The 27557-nt window shown below is 43.0% G+C and overlaps 1 protein-coding gene across 4 annotated transcripts; it reads left to right on the top strand.

Annotated features, from left to right (window-relative positions):
• The first annotated feature begins 778 nt into the window (after nt 1-778).
• LOC148003378 (disks large homolog 5-like) lies at nt 779-27106 on the top strand. Of its 4 annotated transcripts, XM_087568528.1 has the most exons (6): nt 779-816; nt 970-1322; nt 16939-17098; nt 18430-18561; nt 19230-19413; nt 23562-27101. In XM_087568528.1, exons 4-6 carry the CDS (start codon nt 18470-18472, stop codon nt 23565-23567), a joined length of 282 nt encoding a protein of 93 aa, XP_087424654.1. In that variant the 5' UTR covers nt 779-816; nt 970-1322; nt 16939-17098; nt 18430-18469; the 3' UTR covers nt 23568-27101. The 4 variants fall into 4 exon arrangements, with proteins under 4 accessions (XP_087424654.1, XP_087424652.1, XP_087424653.1 ...); XM_087568526.1 differs by lacking the exon at nt 779-816 and having other exon boundaries at nt 845-1322; XM_087568525.1 differs by lacking the exons at nt 779-816; nt 970-1322 and adding an exon at nt 16018-16210.
• Nucleotides 27107-27557: the final 451 nt, after the last annotated feature.

The following is a 27557-nucleotide window of genomic DNA, read 5'->3' as shown; positions in this document are numbered from 1 at the left end:
CCCTACCTGCCTGCTGAGCTGCTAGAGAGCACGTACTCCTTGCTGATGTAATTTCGCGCCGAACGTAACTGTGCACCATTTGAATTGACCAATCATGTGTAACCGCGCGAATGCCCCTAACCTCCCCTATATAAACCCTCGAGTTTGGAGGCTCGGGGTCACCATGTGGTTGCTGGGAATTGAACTTGGGAGCAATGGAGGAGCAGTGCTCTTAACCACCAAGCCATCTCTCCAGCCTGATAAAAAAGATTTTAAATTTCATTCTTTTTGTGTTTGTTTGCAATCTTTCTTCTTGAGAACACTGTGATGGAATGTCCAAATGGTAATTAGTGGCGGTTGGTAGAAGGAGCCATATGTGTGATGCTGCCATATGTGTGAGGGGCTGGCAACAAGGTGCAGAGCCAAGACCATGGCCCGGTGCCCTGAGGCTAGCCTGCTGGATGTGGGCTCACAGCCCCATCAGAATGCCTTCAGGTGAGGACAGCAGGTGGTGGCTTGCGCCCTGCTGAGCAGGCCTAGGAGAGTGGCAACCACAATCACCCTGCCCAAGTCTCCAGCCTGGGGCACCTGGAAGCTCCGGAGGCTTTGGCCGCGGTTAGGTCACGGTGGGCCTGGGGGCCTCAGAAGCAGCCCTGGGCCTCCGCAGAGCCCTGAGGGGGACTGACGGGCCTGGGCGCAGCCGGGAGCTCGGCACCAGGCGCCTCCGCGGGTCGCACTTCCGCGTGTTGCCTGCACCACGGAGTGGGCACACGTGTCCTTCCCACCCCGCCATTCGACCGCGCCCGAGCGGGACCTCAGGGCACGCGGAGCTCGTGGGTGAGCGCGGGGCCTGAGGGGACCGGGCGCGCGCGTTATATTTGGCGCCGGCAGCAGCGCGTGTGCCTGGGCGAGTTTTCCTTCCGCAGGTGCCAGCAGCCGGGGAGCCGCCGCCCAAGCTGACTCCTCTCTCTCCCTCTCCAACCCCGGCAGGGCCCAGAGGTGATTCTGCCTGAATGATGTCCTCCTTCCTGGAGGCGAGCTCTTCGCAGGCGCCACGTCGCGAACAAAAAGAGAGAGAAAAAAAGAAAAGAAAAAGCAGAAGAAGAGACCAGGGAAGCGGGCCTTAGCGGCCTTGGGGTCACCTCGGCCACGGGAGGGCGCGCTATGACAGCGGCGGTGTTTCCAACGGAGACTGCAGCCTCTCAGTGTCCAGGAACGAAGCCCAGGCCAGGGGACCTCGAGGCGTGGAGCTCGCGCTGACCCTAGCCCGACCTCCGGTCTGGTCCCCAGGGACAGCAAGCAGCAAGCGGGGCGGGCTGCACCGCCAGAGCAACAGAATCAAGGTAGGTAGGAGACCCGCGTCTGTCCTTGGCTGGTTCTGGCCCCGCCCCCTCCCCTCCCCTCCCTCCCCTTCCCCCTGTCCTGGGAAAGCAGTGGCAGAAGGAGGCAGGGTAGGGGAAGGGAGGGTTCAGGGATGTATGGAGAGCTGAAGTAGGGATTGGAAAGCCCAAGGCATTGGGAAAGAATGGAGAGGTAATCTGGAGTGTGCTGTTAATGGACCAGGATCCTGGGAAAATGTTTTCTTAAAACCTCAGGCAATGAATGTATTATTTAATAGATTTCTTCTGATCTACTTTGAAATTGGTTGCCCCTGGCAAGAGATTGTATTTGGAGGATGTAAAATACCCTCCTTCAATTACTCGGAGAAAGGGAACATAAACAGAGATTTCCTCTTTTTTAGCCTCCAGAGCTCTGAGAGATTACAGTTCTGCATAATTTAATTCTTTCCTGCCTGCCATGAGCAGGCCTCCAGATCAGCAAGTTCCTTTGGAATGGTTTTGCTTGTTTTTGTTTATTTTCCATGGTGCTGATTAGAAAGCCATGAATTGTTTTGTGAATTTTAAATTTCAAGAGGTGACACCCAGAGTTTATGGTGGTTTACTTCACACATTGCAGTGTAGTTGCAGCATAAAAAAAATACTACTTGTGACAAGAAGTGGAAAAAGAAAGTTGATGTGCTAAGAAAAGTAGAGCCTTGAGCCAGATCAACCATTTGGCTTCCACAAATATGGAGCAAGCATGGAATGTGGCTTTTTCAGAATCGAGGGGGTTTTTAGGATAGGGCAGTGAATGCTGTCTGGTGCTAACCCGTCCCTTTTGTGGCTGACAACCCTTAGGAGACAGGTCAGAATGTGCCAACAGCACAGAGTGGGCACTGGTGGTGTTTGAACTCAGAAGTGCTCAGGAACTGTGAAAGTTTCTCTGTTATCACCCTGGAGCCATCTAGTGAAATAGACCAAGTGATGCTGTGTAAGAGGCCATTGTGAGGGCTGGAGAGATGGCTCAGTGGGTAAGAGCACCAAGTGTTCTTCCAGAGGTCCTGAGTTCAAATCCCAGCAACCACATGGTGATTCACAACCATCTGTAATGAGTACTGATGCCCTCTTCTGGTGTGTCTGAAGACAGCTGCATTGTCTGACATATAAATAAATAAATCTTACAAAAGATTGTCATCTACTGCAGTTTCTATGTGGACAGGGCTTAAAGATCAAGTACATTGCCTGTCTTTAAAGATCAAGTGTATCACCTAACTTTCAAACCAAGAAATGTAGTGTCTTTTTTGCTGCTTGTGGAGCTTTTAGTGATGTATCTTTTCTCCTATTACGTCGTTTGTTTCCATGATAGTTGTTTTCAAGTGAATGTGATTATTGATCCTATTTGCAGAGCTATTCAATGTTTCTGTTTGAATTGGTTAAATATTTGTGGTGAATTTGCTTTGTGATATCAGTAAAATGTATGTGAAAATTTTAGAGAGTATACCGGTTTGGGTAATTATAATAACTTTCCCCTCAAGTGGTGGCCTGTTTACACATTTAAAAGACTGGAATTCATTACCATCCAGCAGGATTGATAGGGAAGCACAATGGACAGCGACAGTGTTGTTCCCTTTGACAGTTGTGGGAGCCAAGAAAGAAGTGTGAGTTGCCTGTTTGTGACTTACAAAATCGAGACTGAGTATCATTACTGTAGAAGCCCATGGAAAAAATGATGAAGTTTTCAGAAATCACCAGTTAAAGAAATGGTGGTATTGCTTATATTGAATTCTGAGTTTCAAAGTTATGTTTCATTTCTCTTTATTCCATAATGAAGCTTTTTATTAATTTTTTTTATTCACCATTACACCCTTAGATGCACAGGGCTAGGATTCTAGTAGGTGCTCAATAAATCTCTGACCATTGGGGCAGAGGAATGATAAGAAAGGATGTATTTTCTGTAAGTTCTGTTACTTTCGGGAACAGGTGGTTTTCGGCTTACCATTCATAGCTTGGTATCTTGTCCCACATACGACAACTTGACAGAACCCCCTTTCTGGCCATTATGTTCAACTTATTTTTCTCTTAATCATTCTTGAAAATCATGGAAGTAGTGTGGAAAATTGATTGTACCTGCAGTATAGCAAAAGAGGCCAGTCTAGATAGGAAGCAGTTATGTTTCTCCATGAGCTGATGTCTTAAAACATCTAGACTTTAGGAATTTAGTGTTGTGTTTTCTAAAGATACATCGTACAGTACACAGATAACATCGTAATAGAATAAAGTAGTCTTTTGATTTAGCCCCAAATTCCATAAAGCAATGACTACTGCACAGTTCTCTTGGCCATATGAATAGCGGAAATTATATTTCGCTTTTTTAAAGAAATAGTGAAAGTACTTAATCTTAAGCAAAGCCCATGGGAAAAGTTTGCTGTGGCGTTTCTCTTTGGTTTCTTGTGCTCTTTCTAGAGGACGACTTTAAGAAGTCAGGGCGGTCAGGTGGTCAGCGTGGTCAGGCAGTCATGAGTAGATGGTTAAGCAATGTGCTAGGGCCCCATAGGCCAGTGAGCCAGGCTGAAGAGCAGAGGCTAGCCAGTGAGCCTGACTGAAGAGCAGAGGCTAGCCAGTGAGCCTGACTGAAGAGCAGAGGCTAGCCAGTGAGCCTGACTGAAGAGCAGAGGCTAGCCAGTGAGCCTGACTGAAGAGCAGAAGCTAGCCAGTGAGCCTGACTGAAGAGCAGAGGCTAGCCAGTGAGCCAGGCTGAAGAGCAGAGGCTAGCCAGTGAGCCAGGCTGAAGGCTGAAGAGCAGTGATTTTAACCTTTATTTCTAAGTTCTTCAGTTTTCCTAAAAGTTTCTACAAAGTTTTGCCTCCATAAAGTTTGGCTTAAAAGGTTCTCCTTGCTCTCTTCTTATCTCCTTTCCTCTTGCTCTTATGACACAATAATTTCCTTACTCTCAATGCCTTACTCTCAACGCTATGCCTTTACTTCTAAGTTCTTCTTCAGTTCTGTTCTGTTCTGTTGAGTTCTGTCTAAAAAGCTTTCTCTCTCTTTGTCCTCAGCATTTGTATATCTTTCTGAACACAGCATCACATGGTGAAAAGTTCACCACAAGTTTGCAAAGGAATTCAAATCATAAGTTGGATAATCAGTTTACAACAGAGAATGTTTACATGCACATCCATGAAGAGTAATCATCAGGATAAACCGTCACCATCTGTCACTAGTTCTGCACGTTCATAGAGAGTTAAAAGATGTAATTTTTATGAGAAAAGAATAAGTGAAATTACCTATAGGCAAATCCAGTCAATTATTTATGTTCAGTCCTTGCATCTATAGTAAATCATTAGTTCTCTTTTTATGAACTTTGGTTAATTGGTTTACACCCTCTTAGGATGGGCTCTAATTTGTAGATGCCTGCTTGGTATTGCAGAAGCAATTCACTCATGACACTTTAAGAATAGAAGAGAGTTCAATGCAATTTTGATTACCAGATAAAACATAATAGCAGTCCTATTATAAAAGCTTAAAATTACTAATCTAATTTTAGGAATTCTTATAGAACCATCCTTAGGAATTAAGAAATCATCTATTTGTCTACAGATCATCACTCCAAGACAATATATCTTCGTTGTTCTGTGGTGATCTGCTCAAAAGAGTGGGGTAAAGAGCATGACAAATACAGAGGCAGATGCTTGCAGCCAACAATTCAGCTGAGATCAGGGTCCCCAATGGAGAAGTAAGAGAAAGAATTGAGGGAACTGAAGGGCTTTACAGCCCCATAAGAACAACAATAAGAAACAACCAGACCTCCCAGGGCTGAAATCACCATCGAAAGAGTACACATGGACAGACCCATGAGTACAACTGCATATGTAGAATAGGATGGCCTTCTTGGGTACAAATGGGAGGAGAAGCCCTTAGTCTTGTCAAGGCTTGATGGCCCAGCGTAGGGGAAAACAGAACAGGGAGGCAGGTAGGCCTGGGTGTTTGGGGGGGTGGTAAAACCCTAATAGTAGAAGGGGGAGGCATGTTATAAGGGGTTTTGTGGATGGGATACCAGGAAAAGGTATAACATTTGAAATGTAACAAAGCCCTCTCTGGGGAAGGGACAGCGGATAAGGTGCTCTGAGCCCCTACTTCCCTGCTGCCTCCCTTTGATCACGACTCTGGTGCCAGATGTCAGCCTGGAGCTCTCCATGGGCTGCTGCTGGCTCTGGTCTTGGCGTTCAGGGCCAAGAGCATGATGAGCAAGGAGCACATGGTTTGTCCCGATTCAGAGCAGGGCTAGTGGCCACCAGAGAACAAGCACAGCTTCCTTTACAATCATGAGGTCTTCCTGGGCAAGGAGGACTCCAAGACCTATGATAGCTATGTCTGGACCAGAGCAGGAGAGGCTGGGGAAATTTGTTGATCCAATTGACAGTGATGGAGGCGGCCTTGTTACTTCTGAAGACCTGAAAGTTTGGGTCAAACAGGTACAGAAAAGATACATCTACCATAATGTGGCTAAACTCTGGAAGAATTATGATAGGGACATAGAGGAAAAGATCTCCTGGTAAGAATACAAGCAGCCACCTATGGCTACTACCTCGGAAACCTTGCTGAATTCCAAGATAGCTCCGATCATCACAACTTTAAAAAGATGCCTCCAGGGGAATCACTATCCCTGAACTCAAGCAGTATTACAGAGCAATAGTGATAAAAACTGCATGGTATTGGTACAGAGACAGACAGATAGACCAATGGAATAGAATTGATGACCCAGTAATGAACCCACACACCTATGGTCACTTGATTTTTGACAAAGGAGCCAAAACCATCCAATGGAAAAAAGATAGCATTTTCAGCAAATGGTGCTGGTTCAACTGGAGGGCAACATGTAGAAGAATGCAGATTGATCCATGCTTATCACCCTGTACAAAGCTTAAGTCCAAGTGGATCAAGGACCTCCACATCAAACCTGATACACTCAAACTAATAGAAGAAAAACTAGGGAAGCATCTGGAACACATGGGCACTGGAAAAAATTTCCTGAACAAAACACCAATGGCTTACGCTCTAAGATCAAGAATCGACAAATGGGATCTCATAAAACTGCAAAGCTTCTGTAAGGCAAAGGACACTGTGGTTAGGACAAAACGGCAACCAACAGATTGGGAAAAGATCTTTACCAATCCTACAACAGATAGAGGCCTTATATCCAAAATATACAAAGAACTCAAGAAGTTAGACCGCAGGGAGACAAATAACCCTATTAAAAAATGGGGTTCAGAGCTAAACAAAGAATTCACAGCTGAGGAATGCCGAATGGCTGAGAAACACCTAAAGAAATGTTCAACATCTTTAGTCATAAGGGAAATGCAAATCAAAACAACCCTGAGATTTCACCTCACACCAGTGAGAATAGCTAAGATCAAAAACTCAGGTGACAGCAGATGCTGGCGAGGATGCAGAGAAAGAGGAACACTCCTCCATTGTTTGTGGGATTGCAGACTGGTATAACCATTCTGGAAATCAGTCTGGAGGTTCCTCAGAAAATTGGACATTGAACTGCCTGGGGATCCAGCTATACCTCTCTTGGGCATATACCCAAAAGATGCCCCAACATATAAAAAAGACACGTCCTCCACTATGTTCATCGCAGCCTTATTTATAATAGCCAGAAGCTGGAAAGAACCCAGATGCCCTTCAACAGAGGAATGGATACAGAAAATGTGGTACATCTATACAATGGAATATTACTCAGCTATCAAAAACAACGGCTTTATGAAATTCGTTGGCAAATGGTTGGAACTGGAAAATATCATCCTGAGTGAGCTAACCCTATCACAGAAAGACATACATGGTATGCACTCACTGATAAGTGGCTATTAGCCCAAATGCTTGAATTACCCTAGATGCCTAGAACAAATGAAACTCAAGACGGATGATCAAAATGTGAATGCTTCACTCCTTCTCTAAAAGGGGAACAAGAATACCCTTGGCAGGGAAGAGAGAGGCAAAGATTAAAACAGAGACTGAAGGAACTCCCATTCAGAGCCTGCCCCACATGTGGCCCATACATATACAGCCACCCAATTATACAAGATGGATGAAACAAAGAAGTGCGTACCGACAGGAGCCGGATGTAGATCGCTCCTGAGAGACACAGCCAGAATACAGCAAATACAGAGGCGAATGCCAGCAGCAAACCACTGAACTGAGAATAGGACCCCCGTTGAAGGAATCAGAGAAAGAACTGGAAGAGCTTGAAGGGGCTCGAGACCCCATATGTACAACAATGCCAAGCAACCAGAGCTTCCAGGGACTAAGCCACTACCTAAAGACTATACATGGACTGACCCTGGACTCTGACCCCATAGGTAGCAATGAATATCCTAGTAAGAGCACCAATGGAAGGGGAAGCCCTGGGTCCTGCTAAGACTGACCCCCAGTGAACTAGACTGTTGGGGGGAGGGCGGCAATGGGGGGAGGGTTGGGAGGGGAACACCAATAAGGAAGGGGAGGGGGGAGGGGGATGTTTGCCCGGAAACCAAAGAATTATTATTAAGTATTGAATAAATTAAAAAAAAGCTGAAAACAACAAAAAAATGTAAGTTAAAATTATCCAATAAAAAGATTCAAAGCCAAAAAAAAAAAAAAAAAAAAAAAAAAAAGGTGCCTCCACGAGATGAGAGGAGGTTTAAGGCCTTGACGGTGACCTGACAGCTACTCAGGACGGGTTCATTGCTTTTCTACACTAAGAGGATTTAGAACATATGAAGGAGATTGTAGTTCTGGAAACCCTGGAGGATATCGACAAGAACGGGGATGGTTTTGTGGACCAGGATGAGTACATTTTGGACATCTTTTTCCCATGATACAATTCCCCTATGACAGACTGGGTTTTGTCTGGGAGCAGTTCAGTGATTTCCTAGATCTGAACAAGGATGGGAAGCTGGACTAGGATGAGATTCACCATTGGATCCTTCCTCAGGACTATGACCATGCACAGGCTGAGGCCTGGCATCTGGTATATGAGTCTGACAAAAACAAGGATGAGATGCTAACCAAGGAGGAGATTCTAGACAACTGGACCATGTTTATTGGAGGCCAAGCCACCAATTATGCGGAAGATCTTACCAAAAATCATGATGAACTTTGAAAGACACTCATCCTCATGTGGCCAATGGTCACAGGCTTCCTGCGGATGTTCTAGGTTATTGCTATATTTGTAAAGTATATAGCAGTTGTGTCCCTAAACAATGAGAAACCTTTCTAAAGCTCAAAAAAAATCATATATTGCACCACAAACAATAATAGTTGGAGATTTAAACACCCCACTTTCATCAATGGACAGATCAAGGGAACAGAAATTAAACAGAGACATAGAAAGACTAACAGAAGTTATGAAACAAATGGATTTAACTTATATTTATAGAACATTCCATACTAAAACGAAAGGATATACCTTCTTCTCAGCATCTCATGGAACCTATTCCAAAATTGACCATATAATCGGTCACAAAACAAGCCTCAACAGGTACAGGAAGATAGAAGTAATCCCATGCATCCTATCAAAAAACCACGGACTAAGGCTGCTGATCAATAACAACAAATAGAACAGAAAGCCCACATATACATGGAAGTTGAAGTCAATAACAACTTGTTCCTTGGAGACATAAGAAAGAAATTAAAGACTTCTTAGAACTTAATGAAAGTGAAGATACAACATACCCAAACTTATGGGACACAATAAAAGCAGTGCAAAGAGGAAAACTCACAGCTCTGAGTGCCTGCAAAAAGAAACAGGAGAGAGCATCTGTCATCAGCTTGATGGCACACCTAAAAGCTCTAGAAAAAAATTAAATAAACCCTAGAGGAGTAGAAGGCAGGAAATAATCAAACTCAGGGCTGAAATCAAACAAGAAGAAACAAAACTGAGTATCAAAAGAATCAGCAAACCCAGGAACTGGTTCTTTGAGAAAATCAACAAGATAAATAAACACTTAGCCATACTAACCAGAGGTCACAGAGAGTGTATCCAAATTAATAAAATCAGAAATAAAAGGGAGACATACAACAAAATCTGAAGAAATTAAAAAGATCATCAGATCCTACTACAAAAACATATATTCAACAAAACTGGAAAATGTGAAGGAAATGGACAATTTTCTATACAGATACCAGGTACCACACTTAAATCAGGAACAAATAAACCATCGAAACAACCCCATAACTCATAAAGACATAGAAACTGCTATTAAACATCTCCCATCCAAAAAGAGCCCAGGACCAGATGGATTTAGTGCAGAATTCTATCAGACCTTCATAGAAGACTTCATACCAATACTGCCCAAACTATTCCGCAAAATACAAAGAGACAGAGCACTACCAAACTCCTTCTATGAAGCCACAATTACTCTTCTACCTAAATCACCCAAAGATACAACAAAGATAAAGAAAATCAGATCAGTTTGCTTTATGAATATTGATGCAAAAATGCACAATAAAATTCTTGCAAACTGAATCCAAGAACACATCCAAATGATCATCCATCATGATCAAGTAGGCCTCATGGCAAGGATGCAGGGATGGTTTAATATACAGAAATCCATCAACGAAATTCACCATATAAACAAACTCAAAGAAAAAAAAACACATGATCATTTCATTAGATGCTGAGAAATCATTTGACAAAATTCATTACCCTTTCATTAATAAAGTCCTGGAAAGATCAGGAATTAAAGGCCCATATCTAAATATAGGAAAATGAAAAATACATCAAACCAGTAGCTAACATCAAACTAAACTGAGAAAATTGAAGGAATCCCACTAAACCAGGGACTAGACATGGCTGACCACTCTTTCCCTACTTTTTCAATATGGTACTTAAAGTCCTAGCCATAGCAATCAAACAATGAAAGTAGGTCAAAGGGAAAAAAATAGAAGGGATGAAGTCAAAATACTAATATTTGAGGATGATATGATAGTCTACATAAGCAACACCAAAATTCCACCAGGGAACTACTTAATGTGATCAACAACTTCAGCAAACTGTCTGAGTATAAAATTAACTCAAACAATTCAGTAGTCTTCCTCTACACAAAGGGTAAACAGGCTGAGAAAGAAATTAGGGAAATGACAGCCTTCACAATAGTCCCAAATAATATAAAATAACTTGCTGTTACTTGAAACAAGCAAGTAAAAAATCTGTATGACAAGAACTTCAAGTCTCTGAAGAAGTTGAAGAAGATCTCAGAAGATGGAAAGATCTCCCATGCTCATAGAATGGCAGGATGAATATGGTAAAAAATGGCTATTTTGCCAAAAGCTATCTACAGAGTCAATGCCATCACCATCAATATTCCTACTCAATTCTTTCTAAAGGTAGAAAGTGCAATTTGCCATCATTTGGTATACCATAAAACCCAGGATAGCAAAAACTATACTCAACAATAAAAGAACTTCTGGGGGAATCACCATCTCTGACCTCAAGCAGTATTACAGAGCAAAAGTTTGTATGGTTTTGGCATAATGACAGGCAGATCAGTGGAACATAATTGAAGACACAGAAAAGAACCCACACACCTATGGTCATTTGATCTTTGACAAAGGAGTTAAATCATCCAATGGAGGAAACATAGCATTTTTAACAAGTGGTGCTGGTTCAACTGGAGGTAAGCATGTAGAAGAATGTAAGTTGACCCATTCTTATTGCCCTGGACAAAGATTAAGTCCAAGTGGATCAAGGGCCTCCACATCAAACCAGATACACTAAAATTAATCGAAAAAAAGTAGGGAAGAGTCCCGAAGACTTAAGAACTAAGGAAAATTTCATGAACAAAATACCAATAGCTTATGCTTTAAGATCAAGAATCGACAAATGGGCCCTCATAAAACTGAAAAGCTTCTGTAAGGAAAAGGACAGTGTCATTAGGACAAAAAGGCAACCTACAGATTGGCAAAAAATCTTGACCAATCCTGCATCTGATAGAGGACTAATATCCAAAGTACACACAAAACACAAGAAGTTAGAGTACAGAGAACCAAACACCCCTGTTAATAAATGGGGTTCGGAGCTGAAGCAAACATTCTCAGCTGAGGAATATCGAACAGCTGAAAAGCACATAAAGAAATGCTCAACATCCTTAGTCATCTGGGAATTGCAAATCAAAACAACCCTAAGAATCCACCTCACACCAGTCAGGATGGCTAAGATCAAAAACTCAGGTGACAACAGATGCTGGCAAGGATGTGGAGAAAGAGGAACACTCCTCCATTGTTGCTGGGATTGCAAACTGGTACAAGCACTCTGGAAATCAGTCCGAACGTTCCTCAGAAAATTGGACATTCCACTACCTGAGCACACAGCTATACCTGTCCTGGGCATATACTCAATAGATGCTCCAACATACAACAACAAACATGCTGCACTAAGTTCATAGCAGCCTTATTCATAATAGCCAGAAGCTGGAATGAACCCAGATGCCCTTCAAAAGAGGAATGGATTTGAAAAATGTGGTACATCTACACAATGGAGTACCACTCAGCTATCAAAAACAATGACTACGTTCAATTCATAGGCAAATGGAAAGAACTAGAAAATATCATCCACAGTGAGGTAATCCAATCACAGAAAAACACACTTGGTATGCTGTTGGGAGCGATGGCCTTGAAGACCTCCATTATTGATGTTATTATTATGGTTAGCATTAAGTATGACTGGGTTCATGGAAAATCCCCAGCTGCAGAAGACTAATACAAATGTGGTGGTCAAGATGAATAATCATATGATAACGTGTGACGTTAAGATACCCCAATGTCATGACCTGTAACCTTTCTGAAAAACCAACATCCTGTTGACTAATAGATATGACAAACCTGTGACCTCTCTGACATCCTGTCAACATCAGCCGATTCCCTGACCACACGAATATTGTGTCCTTGGCATGCGTAAATGTTTCTTACTTCACCCCTCTCTCTCTTACCTTTTTATGGTACAAATTCAGCCTTGGGGAAAAATAAAATTGTCACCTTGATCAGACTCTTGTCTTGGCATCCTTCTTCGCGTCTCTTGTCCCTCATTCTCTTCCAGGTACTCAGCACCCCTCATTGACAATATGCACTCATTGATAAGTGGATATTGACCAAAACCTCAAAATACAAGATGCAATCTACAGATCTCAGGAAACTCAAGAAGAAGGATGACCAAAGTGCAGATGCTCCCACTCCTTCTTAAAATGGGGAACAAAAATATCCATAGGAGGGGATATGGAGGCCAAATCTAAAGCAGAGACTGAAGGAACAGCCATTCAGAGTCTGCCCCACATGTGGCCCATATATATACAGCCACCAAAACGAGGTAAGATTGATGAAGCTAAAAAGTGCTTACTGAAAGGGACAGAATATGCATCTCCCCTGAGAGACACATCCAGGGCATGTCAAATAAAGAGGTCAGTGCTGGCAGTAAACTGCTGAACTGAGAATAGGATGCCCTTTATGGGAATTAGAAGAAGGATTGAAAGAGCTGAAGGACTTGCAACCCCATAAGAACAGCAATGCCATCCAAATAAACCACTAGCAAAAGACTATATATGGACTGACCCAGGGGTCCAACTGCATGTGTAGGAGAGAATAGCCTTGTTGGGGCACCTGTGGAAGTGGAAGCCCTTGTTCTTAACAAGGTGGGACCCTCAGTGCAGGGGATTTTCCGGGAAGGGGTTTCTAAGTGGCATGGATTGGGGGAGCATACATATGGGAGAGGGCACGGGAGGGGGGCTTAAGGACCAAAAGCTGGGAAACGGAATAAGTTTTGAATAAAAAATATATATCTATTTAAAAAACTAAAATTTTAAAAAATGATAATAATACTAAGAAATAATCAAAAAAAGGAACTGTGAATAAGAAAGAAATTTTAGGATTTGGAAAAAGATGAATGCCAGGTATTTGAAAAACTGTATGATCATGGTAAACACTTTAATATACATGAGAAATTTTTTTACATGTTAATGAACTGCATCTTTTTGTTAAATAGTGAATGGAAATACAGTCCCTTCCTGGCTGTGAGGCTAGTTATCCAGATGTAGTGGAATTCATTATTTGTTGAGTCCTGAACCTTTGAGTCTGCTTCTAACTCAGCTTATGCCAAGGAAACTAGGCCAGGGTGATATCTAAGCCATTGACCAAACCATCTGGACTAACAATCACAGGTGAAATTCCACCTTGTAAATGGGAGGAGAGGAATAAAAGATACCTTTAAGGATTTAAAAAAGATGAAATGTACCCAAAAAAACCCAATAAAAAAGTTTAAAATAAAAATAACTTAGGAAATACAAAATACTGGGGTGCCATTCCACAATCATGATGTGTTTCTTCTTTGATAGCTTACAGGTTAATTTACTTCTCTATAACTGTTTTCTTATTTCAAAGTAAGTAATGGCATCATCTGTGGAGTGATGGTGAGAACAAAAGCTTTGCCGAACTTGAATAATCGATCCCTCCCGAGCATGTGCTTAACATTCTAAGCACAGGGAAATTTCCTGACGGGATTAAAAAACAAAATCCAGGGTTGGAGAGATGTCTCAGTGGTTAAGAACCTTGACTACTCTTCCAGAGGTCCTGAGTTCAAATCCCAGCAACCACATAGTGGCTCACAACCATCTGTAATGGGATCTGATACCCTCTTCTGGTGTATCTGAAGAAAGCTACAGTGTACTCACATACATGAAATAAACAAATCTTTAAAAAAAAAATCTAAACATAAAACAGGAACAACAACGATGTAAAAACATTCTGCATGCTGGGTATGAAGGCATGTTGCAACTTTAATCAGCTTTGTAGGTATTTCTAATAAACACACAAAGAAACAAAAATCCTATCACAGTCCTAGCAGTTGCATCCAACAAAGAGAGAGCTGTGAGGTAGTGTGTGCTGCTTCTTTCCCCAGATACCCCTGGGCCTCAGGCCTGCACCCAGTGAGCTGGACCAAGAGCAGCCAGGTTGAAATTCCTGCTGCCATGGCAGGATTCTGCAGGAACATTTCCCTTTGACAACAAGGAACCTGTGTGGAGGAGACCTCTTGGTGAGTCCTCAAGGACTCTACATTTCCTATTCTACAGGGAGAAGCCCAGGCAGGTCTTTGAGCAAGGCCAGCCAGTTGTTTGGGGAAGTCTCTGGTCATGTGGCAGAGGGTGAGGAATGGCAGAAAGAAGGGCAGCTCCACTGAGAGCAAAGGATAACCCTTCTAGGCCTATGAACTCCTAATTAATTTATTTTTTCACCTGAGCCCTATTCACATTTTCTTACTATCATACAACTGGGATCTTGATGAGCAGCTGGTCTCTTGTTTTCTTAATCAGTTCTTTGTTGTCACAGACGTTTTTAACTTACTCCAGCCCCTGAGACTTATTCATACCTACTGTATGCAGTAGGACCCTTGGTGGGACTGTCATCTCAAAAATAGAAGGTTCGGTAATCCAAAAGATTGGACTCCAGTTTACCTCAGGCCAGGAAAGAAGTCAGCCACCATTAGTAAAAGAGCAAGGGAAAAATTACATAGGAAAAACAAGTGGCTTAATCAGAAGAAAAGATCCTCAACTTCTAAGGCCCGCATATCTGCACCCCTCTCTTCTGAGCTTTGTATAGTGATGTTGTATAACTCCAGATGGTAGTAAAAGGCAGAGTTCTTCCCAGAAAGGTCAGACATGATTTTCACTCTTACATCTCTGAGGTGGGGTGGCATTATAGCACACATTCATGTTGAATTATTATAACACCTATGATAAGAAGACAGAATCCATATATCAAAATGTGAAATAGACTCCCTCCTGAACGTATGGACCCATTAAAATTGAGGTTCAACCTGAACTCAGGCCATTCCACTCCCTTCCCATCATCCTGATTCTTATGTTTGCTACAAGTAAAAGATCATGGTGCAGCCCCCAATATTCTCATGCCTAGACTTGTCTATTCACGGAGAATGATATTGGAGAAGTGATGGCTATATAGTTACAATGTAGTAACACAAGTACCAGGTTGACATTTGCTCACTGATGTCCAATTTAATTGTCTTGTTATATTTGAGAAAGGGAGGATGTCCTACATAATATATAAAACGGACAGAAATTTATTATTTTATATATGCCCTGTAGTTGATCACTATGTTCCCAAGTAAAAGGAGTTTTTATTGCAAAAAAATAGGATTATAGACCATTGATTTTGTGAAATACATGGATATGTAAATAGAAACAATGTCGGCTTTCAAGGACTGCACAGTAAGCAAATATTTCCAGGTTTTATACACTCAGAGGTATAGAAGAAATATATTGGCCTCCAGAAAAAGGGAAAAGCTTAGGAATGGAAACGTATGTCACATGCATTGTCTCGAGTAGTAGATTTACTTTTCGGGAAAATGTCCCTCCTCCTTGGCCCCTAGAGATTTGGGTGCTAAGAAAAATCTGTTCTCCAATTCAGGGTTGTAAGCAACCCTCCGCAGCAAAACCATTGTTGACTTCTAATGAAGCAGGAAGACATATCTAGCTTTGAAATAGAGGTTGCCAAATGGTATTCTCAGTGACACATGGGAGACTGGAGGAAAGGGTCCCCACAGAAATTCATCAGTGTGGGGAGAGCTGGTTAGCAGGTAGGCCATAGAATTTTCCAGTGACATCATCAGTAAGCCCCTCACTGGACAATGTATTGTATCTAAGAGATCCCTAGAATCTTCTGTGATGTCACCAGTGTTGTGGTGACACCAACTGCCTTTGGGATATTACTTCAGTTCCCTTTGGGTTCACAAGCAGGCATGTTTCGCCAGCTGCTCAGGCTATTTCGGAAGGAAAGTGTTGATCAAGGAGAGACCGCACCAGGTCAGAGAGAAGCTGACCCCCTCTCTAGTGAAACAGGAAGGAGGAAATCATTCTGCGGAAGGCTTGGTGAGTCGTGGGCAGAGTTGGGGAACATCCTCAAGGAGGTAGGTTTGAGATGTGCCTTCTAAGACTAGGCCTTACAAGCAGGAGCCTTGGGATTTTTTAAAGGCAAACCAAGAGTCAGGAGTTCCAGATCTTTAATTTGAGAGAAAGCCATAAAGTTGTAAGACTTCAGTGTCTTTTCTTGAAGCTTTTTAACTGTGAGTGTCAATGATTGGCAGGAGGAGGCACTGTGAGATTAACAATGTGACAATCCATGGTTGGGAGTTGAAGCACTTCATCCTCTAGGTTACTGTAGGTTACATAAGTGTCTGATGGCGAGAACAAGGAAGGATGCACCCCTAGTCATGAATTGAGTTCTCAGACACTTTGGGCTGGACCACACTTGGTTAGAGCTTGATGGTGCTAAGCATTATGAAGTCATTATGAACTCCAGGATTATCTGCACCACATCTGATATGAGATAACAATGTCGCAGATGTTTATGTCTCAGTCAGATTATAACTTTCAGTGCCGCGGGTTGTTTAATAGTGAGTGTGGCACGTGTATGGCATTAGAGGTTGGGATGAGGGACATAGCTTAAGAATCAACCTTTAGGAAAGCTTTTCTGCTCTTTCAGGGATTCACCCAGTCTCTACCATTTCCCCTCCCTCAACCTCCTTTTCGGATTCAGAATGATCTATTCTGCCCGTTGGTTCAAATATGCAAATTCACTTGGGTATATCTGTCTACAGGTTTTGGTAGGAAGGCATCATCCCAAAATGTCATCAGTAACCAAGAGGAGTGTCTAAAGGAACTGGAGGAACTCAAATTTGAAATCCAGAAGTGTCAATTCGAGAAGGATGAACTTTATCAAATCCTGGATCTTTATATCTATGATGAGTGGGACCACAGGTAGTCATTATGCCCAGTAACCTGTTCACTGTCTTGTGCTCTCTCTCTGCTAACCTGAGATTTCCTCATAGCACGAGAGAGTTTCACCTCTCATCCTGGATTTTAAGGAGATTTGGCAGGCAGTTGCTTGTGAGATAAGCTAGGTGCTGTGTGTTTAGGGTCAACCTCTTTTGTACTTGACCCTGAGCCTCTTGGATTAGCGTTGGTTCTGTCAGCAGCTGGAAGGACCTGGTCACACTTGCTGCAACTGTGTGTGTGAATGAAATGCCTGCACGTCATCACTCTTTCCTCTGAATTTGTTCATTATACACTGATTCTATGGCACCTCCATGGATGTAGTTGGCATTCTAAGTGTGTTTGGATATGGGTTGGTATGTATATATGTGGAAGTATATGTGGTGTTTTACTCAGGATCAGGACGTCTGGGACCTTTGATGGGGTCTGAGGATTTGTTTGACCAACAGCTTGCAGGTCATGATAGTGATGAGTATGTGGAGGCCCACACTGATCAAAAGAGCACTTTGCTCCTTCTGTATACCTTGGTGGCACCCAGGACTCTCCCGAGGGGAGGAGGTGCTATAAATCCTCTTCCCTGTCAAACTTAGTTATGCCCTCTGGGAATTCATGTAACGATAGAAACCAAGGATTGAGTATACCTGCTTTCAAAACAAGAGAAATGTCATCACAGCTTTCTCTTGGGCCCAAAGCTGTGGCACAGACTGGAGGAATCTTCTTCCTGAACTAGTCAATTCCATCATGCTCACCTGGCCAGCTCTTGAAGGTCAGGTCCCTCCAACTGGTACCGTGGCTCTGTTGTCCTGTGCCCAGGATAATAAACTTAACCAGTACAAATACTTTGAAGGAGCAAGTATGTGGTACATACTGAGTTTAAGTAATCGAGAGAACAGTCTGATTTTACCTAATTTGTTTCACCTGCTTTAATCTTTAGTTTTTTATTTTTTTAACTATCCAGGGATTGTTTATTGTGACCTAGAAATGGTCACTGTTGTCTTGACCGTTGTTATTCCCAAACAGGCAGCTCTCAGGCTCTGCCCCCTCCTATATAGTGAGTCTTTGCAGAACCATATCTCTCAGGATTCCAAGGAGTCCTTATTTCAAAACAAATGTTTGCTTATTTACATAGAAATATTTTCTGTGGATTGAGTCTCACTGTTGGGTTTTGGTCTGGTTTTTGAGTTTGCCACTTTCTTCCCTTCCACCATTCCTTGAATTTGAACTTTTTTATTATATATTTTTTATTTACATTTCAACTAATTCTGAAATCATGAGTTCAGATGGTTATTTGTTTCTTGGGCCATGACCTAACCCAGGCTGGATGTCGAATTGCCAGTACTTCAATCCGAATATGAGATGAGAATTATGGCTATGCAAATGATGACCAACTACATAAGTGATGCCATGGAGAGGTACAAGGAGCTCATACAAGTGAACAGTTCCTACCGGTGAGTCGCTGACAGAGATGAGAACCCAGCACTAGGCAGGGAGTGCTTCTGTCCTGTATGACTTTAACAAAAGTCAGAGCTCTGGTTCCATGGTGTCTGACTCTTAACAAGAAGGCTGCCTCCTGGCAAGGGTCTTAGATTTGTAGCTCTTGGACTCAGTTGTCGTACATGTGAAGGGTGTAGAAGACCCTCCAATTGTTATTTTCCCCGTTAAAGATCCTCTAGATAGAAAAGGTTTGCACCATGATGGGAATATCAATCAACTCTGAATCTCTAGGACTCTGACAGGAGATTTAAAGATCTGTGATCCATGAGAAACACATGGAAAGATTCTATAGCTATTGGGTCTTCAACTACCCCTCAGAGGGGCTTTCCCCACAACGTGAAGGTGGTTTCACCATACCATGGACATACGAGCTCCCTTATGGACCATCTCTTCTTCCTTGATTTATATAAACCGTCTTAGTGTCAGGATTTTCAGAAGTACTTTGATTCATGTGGAATGTGGATTCTGGATTTGACCTCCTCTAATTGGTGCTAACTTGTATAGTGTGGCTCTATTCTGGGGATTTCTGAGGATGAGGACCCTTGAAGGGATGATTGGACTTGCAGGAGTGACAGGCAAATAGAAGCTGGCTGGGATTTACCATTTTTTGTTTGTGGTTCAGCATCAGGCAATCCCAGCTCCTACGTGAACAAGCTCAATTGAAGAACAATATACAGATTTTGCTGAATGAGAAGAGAGAACTGCTGGTGGAGCAGACTGAACTGCCAGCATCCTCTGTGGAGACAAAGAGGTTCTGTGAAGAGGCCGGAATGAACATCTGTGACCCCAGAGCCAAGCAACAGCAGGTAGGGTTAGGACTCAGGGTCAGGTTGTCCTCATGTCTTACCATAAACATAGACAACCAATGTAACTGTCTATTGACAGATCCATGTCCTGACCTAGGTCTCATCCAAGTGTTCATTCATGTGATGGTTTACAAGGCTTTCTGTGGAGATAGCCCCTTTTCAAAAAACTGCATGTTTGGAAAGCAAATGCTCCTGCTCTTCGAGAATCTGCACTTCATTAAGGGAGATAGGTTGATCACACAGCACAGCACTACATGCCATTATGTATGGAGGGTGCTATGTGGGAGCCCCTCTTTAGACTAGAACAGGGCTTTGAGGGATGAAGCAAAAGCCTGGAGCTCATTTTCTTTACCGGGATCGTGTGAGACTCACGAAGTAAGTAGTTTTCAAGGAGCAGAGCCTGGTGGAAATGCCAAAGAAATGGTTCTCATTGTCATTTGTGGTGGCTTTTGTTCTTCCTCCCCTCATGTCCCTGTATATGAAGATGGTGACTTCATGCTTCATAGATCTTGGGTAACTACAGAGCCTGTGTATCAGCATGTCAGTCCTGTCTCATTTGAGTGCTCCTGGAGAGTTCATAACTGGGCCTTACAACCTGAAGCTGGTTAGAAAAGCAAGGATGTGGAAAAGGTTTCTAAAAGGCTGAGGGTTGGCATGAGAGACTTCAGACTTCAAGAACAGAGTTATCCATATGTACCCCCAATTCTCACCAAGAAAGTTGCATTGCTGTGCTGACCTGCATCTTAGGGAGCACGCGGGGAGGCCAGTTCATGACATGCAGTTTTGTCCAGTCATTATCTAACTTAGTCCTTTAAGCCTAGGTCTCTCAACAAACATGAAGCTTCCTGTTTTGTGCTGGCCAGCAGTCTTTGCATCATTCGTCCAGTTCCAAGATGAGCCCCCTCTCTTATTTGTCTCAACACATTCTTAAACCATTCAGCTATTTTAAAAATAAGGATTAGATTTCTTCACTTTACCTGAACAGAGGTACCCCCCGGGAAGATTCTGGATTGTCTTATTGGCTTCACCATGATCTTGCATGGAATCCTAGAGTGCAACCCTCTGCTGACATTGCTTTGCTGACTATATCATGGGCACTGCATCCTTTCAGGATAGATTCCCTCTCAATATCGTACACAGTGCTGCATTTCAGAAAATTCACTGTATGTTATTTATTTAGCCTTTTTCTGACTGACATTGAGGTTGCTTTAATATCACAGGAAATCAAATGTGATCAAATGTTCCTGGTAACTGACCATGAGTCACTGTCTTCTCTGATGCTTCCAAAGTCTTCTATGAAGGAAACAGGGTAGCTTTAGTGAGGGGCCTATGATGAGTCAGCATAGAGCTTGATGGAGTCCTTTCCTAGAAATCTCTCTCTTGGGGATTTGATGTTGTGTTGTTTAGGCTATCTGTGCAGAACATGTCACTTACTTGTCGGAGCAGCAAGTATCTGCATGGAAAGGTTTCCTGAAGTGGAAATGAGTACAGGCCAGGGCAGCACAGCCTGCTTGAGTCTAAGAGACTTGTACACAGCATTGTTCCCACTAATTCCTCACGCAACAGGAAATGTGCTGCATAAGAGCAAAGTTTTCATTTGTGCATGCGAGTGTGTATCTGTATGTCTGTGTTTGTGTGTGTGTTTGTGTGTGTGTGTGTGTGTGTCATGTGTGTGTGTGGGTATATGTGTGTGTGTGTGTGTATGTGTGTTTGCAGTAGTGAACGCGTGTTTCCCTCAATTCCAAGTTTCATGAGAAAAGTACTCTAAGCATTCACTTTACATCCATGAAACATGAAATAGAGCTGCCCAGTCATTTGGCATCTCCATCTAGCTCTGTACAGCAAAAGGACACTTAAATTACTAATTTATTCTGTTTCCAAAAATTTCAGAACAGAATTATCTTGTGAAGTCTGGGGGAGGAGTGGAAATATGTTCAAGTGAGTCGTGTTTCACAGGGGTAACAAATGGTACAGGCCTAGAGCTTGCAGGTCCCTTTTTGTTATGGTGTAGAAGCAGGACAATAAAATCCATTAGATATGCAACCCCCAAAAAGAGGACACAAAAACACCTCTAAAGTTAGATTTTCAAGTGATTAGGGGCAAAACTACTGATCTGCATTGAAATCCTTTGGAGCACATCAAAGGAATGGAGTACTGGGAGGTAAGGGCAAGGCTTCTCTAGAAAAATCCATGAGTTTATTCTGCTTCTCTGTTCTTTGTGAATTGTGAAAGCCCACTGGAAGGTTGTGTCACTCACTGTGTCTTCTCCAAGGTTGCTTTCCACATTGCCTTAAACCATTTCTTTTGAGCTACCTTGGCACACTACAACGTCCCCTGGGAGTTTGGCTTGGATTTTATTCATTGAGAATTTGAGTTGCTTGGAATTGTATCATCATCCAGAAAAAGTCCCATAGCTATGCTGTGGTGCAAGAACAGGGCAGTTTCAGGAACCCCTTTAGGTGCACAGATAATCCAAAGCGTTCCCCTATGTTATCTGTGTAGCATTCTGCAAGTGCTGTCGATCAACATCATTGTCTCTCAGTTAATTTCAGCCTCAATGGGTTAGGAGAAATGATGAGCTTCAAATGGGTCTGACAGTGTAAGAACAGGTAGCCCTATGCGAAGCCATATTCAGAAAGTGGAACAGAAGTTTTAGTTAACCCAGTGATTCCACAATAAGGAGTAGGTATTGCCATTGCAACTAGGGAGCATCAATGTTGTAGTGGTCCCAGAGTAACCTTGAAGGAGAATCTATCCAGACGTCCATCAGCCAAGGAGTAAAAGTGTACCATACGATGGAGCCCTTCCATAGATTCTGATTCAGTGAGAGATAATCCATGCAAGCTTTTACTTACTTATTCAAATTATCTGTGGAACAATCACATTACGGGGAGAAAATTTGTTGATTTGGATACTGGTTATGGAGATTTCCTGTGATTCTAGCTTTGGGCATGAGGTCACTCAGGCTATGGTAAAGACAGCTCCGATTAGAAGAAGTTGCACACTTTGGGGAAAGTCTGAAAGAGTGAACAAGAACAAGAGTCTAGTCCACCACCAACATATGATCCTTTGCTGAGCAACAAGACAGCTCTACACAGCCTTTGGGACTTGCTAAGCCAGATTGTTAATGGAGAAAGAACCCTGTGTCTATGACGGTTTATGGGAGGACAGCACATCACTGACTGAGCTGTCTATAGGCTCTGGCCACTATGTACATATCCCACTCAACATTTGTTTTTATGCCTCCAGCGAATCCTGGGGAATCTTTACATTAAGCATTAATGTTCAGGTAGGAACACAGGCTGGAAGAAGCCATTTGAATATCCTTCCCTATATAAATACCCTTTTTGTGTGGATGACCACCCCACCTGGATTTCAGCCTCAGGCAGTTAAAGAGCTAATCAGAGTATAGTTCTGGTACAGTTCATGTGAATTTTGCCCATGAAACAATATACATGATCCTCTGGATTTCTTGCTATTTTCTACTCCTTTCTTCCTGTGATCTCTCCGGAAAGATCTGAGGACATTTACTCTTCTGTCCTCTCACAAATTGCCTTACACTAGCCATAGACTTACAGGGTGCTGTTCTGTTTCTACATCACAATCACCTTTAATGTCCATGTGTACGCTGGGAAGATTTGCCTGGAGCACATTCTCAGTGATTACAGGATCTGTGCGGTGAGCATGAATTTGAAGTGAGATGGCTTCTCTGTGTATTTGCAGATACAGTGGTTACAAATGGAAACTAGACGGCTTCCTTCAGTGCTCACATAATCAGAAATTTCACCTCAATTCTGGACCTGTTCTCCAGAAGGCATCCACATGGTATTCTAGGTTGCTCATACCTCTCTTGGACTCAGTTTCAGACATAGCTACAATGTTATTATCAATGTCATATACCTGGACCAGTGGGAAAAAATGCTCATTTTTCTCTTAATCCCAGTACAGTGCATAGTCCACAGTTCAAATTCTAGCAGTTTGAAAGGTGAGATATAAATCCAAGCGCAGGTACTCTAGGACACTTGGGGATGCAGGGACTGACCTCAGCTGACAGGTCATGCTGGATTATCCAACTGAATAGAGCTGATGTAAGGGGGAGAGCTGAATTGACAACCACTCACTAAACCTTTTTTCCCTTGCTCTGCTAGGTATGAAATTCTCCAGCAGAAACTCGAACATGACGCAGTCCAGGACAAGATCTCCCTTGGAGAGAGGTGCTACAGGAGGAAAACTAAGTGTGCACAGCAAATGCAACACTATTGCATCTCATCTGTACTGTCCATAGCAATTGTGGACTGCATTTTCCTCCTTTAGTTTGATTTCTTTGGATTGAATACGCTGTATTTTCACCTTGCCTCTGTCCAGCAAGTGTACACATTTTGAGGGACTCAGAGAAGTGCTGATGCACATCAATTAAGAGCTGCTGGTCATCCAGAAAGACTGTGCACGTGTAAATTTGTACTTGTCCTGATGGGTCATCCAGAAGAGTTTCATGGAGATCAGTTCACAATATTGGAAAGACTTTGTGACAAAGTCTGTAATACCATTTATACTCAATATTGGTAGGCTTTTTCCTTAATACCCCCACTCCAACAATACAGACCTACTTCCACTCCTCTTGAAAAGATTATTACCATCACTAACTGCTTGTCTACTATGTCTCCAAGGCAAGCCACAGGCTATAAGTCTATTCTGCAAAAGGAGCAGCAAAAAATGCTTAGTGCAATTCCTCTATTTAAAGTTTGGTTAATTTTTAATTGTTTTGGTTATTTGGTTTTCCTTCTATTCATTTGAAGATTTGTTATTTATCTGTTGTTGTTGTTTTGTTCATTTGCTTTTCTATTTTGATAAGGATATAGACTGTATATATTGACTACCTGCATTTGGTTACTATCAAGTAAATTGGATGTATTCTGGTCAATAAAGGAGTAATCTCAAACTCTTCACTCTTAAGAACCTTCTTTATTGATCATTAGTGTCAACATCTGAAGTCCCACAGCTATCAGGGAGGGATGGATCTGTGCATTCGCATGGGGACTGGGCATCAAATCACTTCCCAGTCAGACTGAGATTCACAGGCATTTATACAGTCACTGTGCACTGTGTTTCCAACTCTGAATTTCAACTTCATCATGCATACATTACCCACTGTGTATGCTTGCTGTCAAATATATAGTTACCTCTAAATTATACTCTGTCGATGACAGTTTTGACCAAATTAATAGGATAAACATTAATTTTTCTGTAACACCTCCCAGGACATATAAAGATGGCATAAGGGAGTTTAAAGCCATCGGGAATCCTGCACCCAAATCCTGGGGCAGAAAATCCTGAACACCCTGGAATGCAGATAATCCTGAGACCACAGAAAGAAAGCCACTTCTGACCAGCTCTTCCCACATCTCTGGCCCAATATTAATCTGCATGGTGCCTCTGGAAACAGGAATAGAGGAGCAGTCAGTGGCAGGAACCTGCTTGGTTCAGCCTAGGCCCAGAACCTACCTGGGCCCCGAGCATATTTGAAGAAAACCAGAGGCATACAATTTTCTATTTCCTGACTGTGGCTTTTTTTGATTCGAAGCTCAAAATACCATTTTGTTGTTGTTGATTTTTAGTTGGTTATTTTTCATTTCGAATTCAAATGTTATTCCTTCCTTGTTTTCCAGAAACAAGTCTGAATACCATCGCCCTCCACCTCTGCTATAAAAGTATTCCCTTCACCAGCCATCCACTTTCCCAGCCTAGGCAGGACCAAGGGCTGCTCATTCCATTTGTGCCCAAGAAGACCATCCTCTGATACACATGCAGATCGAGCCATGGCACAGTCCCTGTATAGTGGTTGGGTACTGGTTTAGTCTCTGGGAACTCTGCTTGGCAGCCATGGTTGTTCTTATGGGGTTGCAAGTCCCTTCAGCTCTTTCAATCTTTCTGTAATTCCTCCAAATGAGGTCCAGTTCTCAGTTCAGTGGTTTGCTGCTAGCATTTGCCACTGTATTTGACATGACCTGGCTGTGCCTCTCAGGAGACATCTATATCCAGTTCCTATCAGCCTGCAATTCTTAGCTTCATCCACCTTATCTAGTTTGAAGGCTGTATATGTATAGGCCACATGTGGGGTAGACTCTGAATGGACATTCCTCTAGGCTCTGTTTTAAAGTTTGCATCCCTATCCCTTCAATAGGGATTCTTCTTCTCCTTTAAAGGAAGGAGTGAAGAATCAGCATTTTGGTCATCCTTCCTGAATTTCATTTGGTCTTTGAATCTTGGAGAATTTGAGCATTTGGGCTAATATCCACTTATCAATGAGTGCATACCATGTGTTTGTTTCTGTGATTGGGTTAACTCATTCAGGATGATATGTTTTAGTTCATTCTCTTTGCCTATGAATTTCATGAAGTCATTGTTTTTGATATCTCTGTAGTACTCCATTGTGTAGATGTACCACACTTTCTGTTTCCATTCCTCTGTTGAAGGGCATCTGGGATCTTTTCATTTTCTGACTATTATAAATAAGGCTGCTATGAACATGGTGGAGCATGGTAGGAAAAGGCAGAGTTCTTCCCAGAAAAGTCATACATGATTTTCACCCTGACATATGTGAGTTGAGGTGGCATCGTATCACAGAGTCAGCACACCCGGGATAAGGACACAGAAGCCACAGATGACAATGATAAAATGGACTCCCTCCTGAACTTATGGACCCATTAAAATTGAGGTTTAGCTTAACCTTAGGCCATTCCACTCCCTGCCCATCCACCTGATTTTTATGTTTGCTCTGAGAAAAAGATCAGAGTGTAGCCCCAAATATCCTCATGATTGGACTTGGAAATTCCGGAAGAATGATATTGGAGAAGGGATGGCTATGTGGTTACAATGTGGTAACTAGTTTCTGACCAGGAACCTCGTCCTTAGCCAATGGGGACTTTAATGCCGGGCTTCCTGCTTGTTCCAGTGCAGGCTAAGACTTCAGGGTCAGGCCAGCTCCTGAGCCCCACACAGGGCTGCCTGCATACCCTTGTGACTGCATTAGAGCCAGAGTGCTCTCCACCCTATCTTCTTCTCTCCTCTTTGTCACAGCCATGGTCCCCAAGAGCACTTGTCAAACACATTTATACATCTATCTCTATCTCAAAGTCAGGTTCCCAGAGAATCAATCCCCATAGCTGACCATAAATGAGGATTCACTGTGTGTGTGTGTATATATATATATAGTATTTTAGAACACAGAATGGGGATTCTTGGTGAAAGCTTCATGGACATGTATTGTAGAACTAGAGTTTTAAAAAGGTTACTCATTGTCAGAGTTTGGATATTCAGGGACGGATGTGCCTGAGGGAGAGCCAGAGATAGGACTTGCCAAACCAGCTATCAGCCCCAAGGACATTGACCATCTATAGCCACCCCCTCCCCTTCCTTCACCCCCCTGAGTGAGATGAGCCACCCTACCTGCCTGCCGAGCTGCTAGAGAGCACGTACTCCTTGCTGATGTAATTCCGCGCCGAAAGTAACTGTGCACCATTTGAATTGACCAATCATGTGTAACCGCACGAATGCCCCTAACCTCCCCTATACAAACCCCCGAGTTTGGAGGCTCGGGGTCGATTCCTCTGTCTCCTGTGTGAGATACGTGTCGACCTGGATCCCGCTAAGACTCGGGATCTCGTTTAATAAAGCTACCTCTTGCTGTTACATCAAGAATGGCTACTCGTGATTCCTGGGGGCACCCCAGCCCGCGATCGGACCGAGAGACGGGGCTCCCCGATTTGGGGTACGCTCTTTCATTTGGGGCTCGTCCGGGATCTGAGCGTGACCCCCCCCCCCCGAAACCCGAATGCCACTTGGAGGTACGTTAGTGTGAGTGCTAGAGAGCGGCCGCTGTGTGTGAGTGTGTGTGAATTAAGTCTTGTAGTCTGTTTTTCAGTACCGGTTTAAGGTCTTGGTGCACTGTCTGGGCAGAAGAAGGATTCCTGCCCTGTGCACGGGTGGAAGAAGGATTCCCACCCCGTAGAAAGCTACCTTGAGAGTGCACTGTCTGGGCAGAAGGAGGATTCCTGCCCTGTGCACGGGTGGAAGAAGGATTCCCACCCAGTAGAAAGCTACCTTGAGTGTGCACTGTCTGGGCAGAAGGAGGATTCCTGCCCTGT

This window comes from Rattus norvegicus, chromosome 9 (assembly GCF_021556685.1).
Source record: "Rattus norvegicus strain SHRSP/BbbUtx chromosome 9, alternate assembly SHRSP_T2T, whole genome shotgun sequence".
In the NCBI taxonomy this organism is placed as follows: Eukaryota; Metazoa; Chordata; class Mammalia; order Rodentia; family Muridae; genus Rattus; species Rattus norvegicus.
Note: the sequence above shows the minus strand (reverse complement) of the source record. Positions and strands in the feature narration are given on the sequence as shown.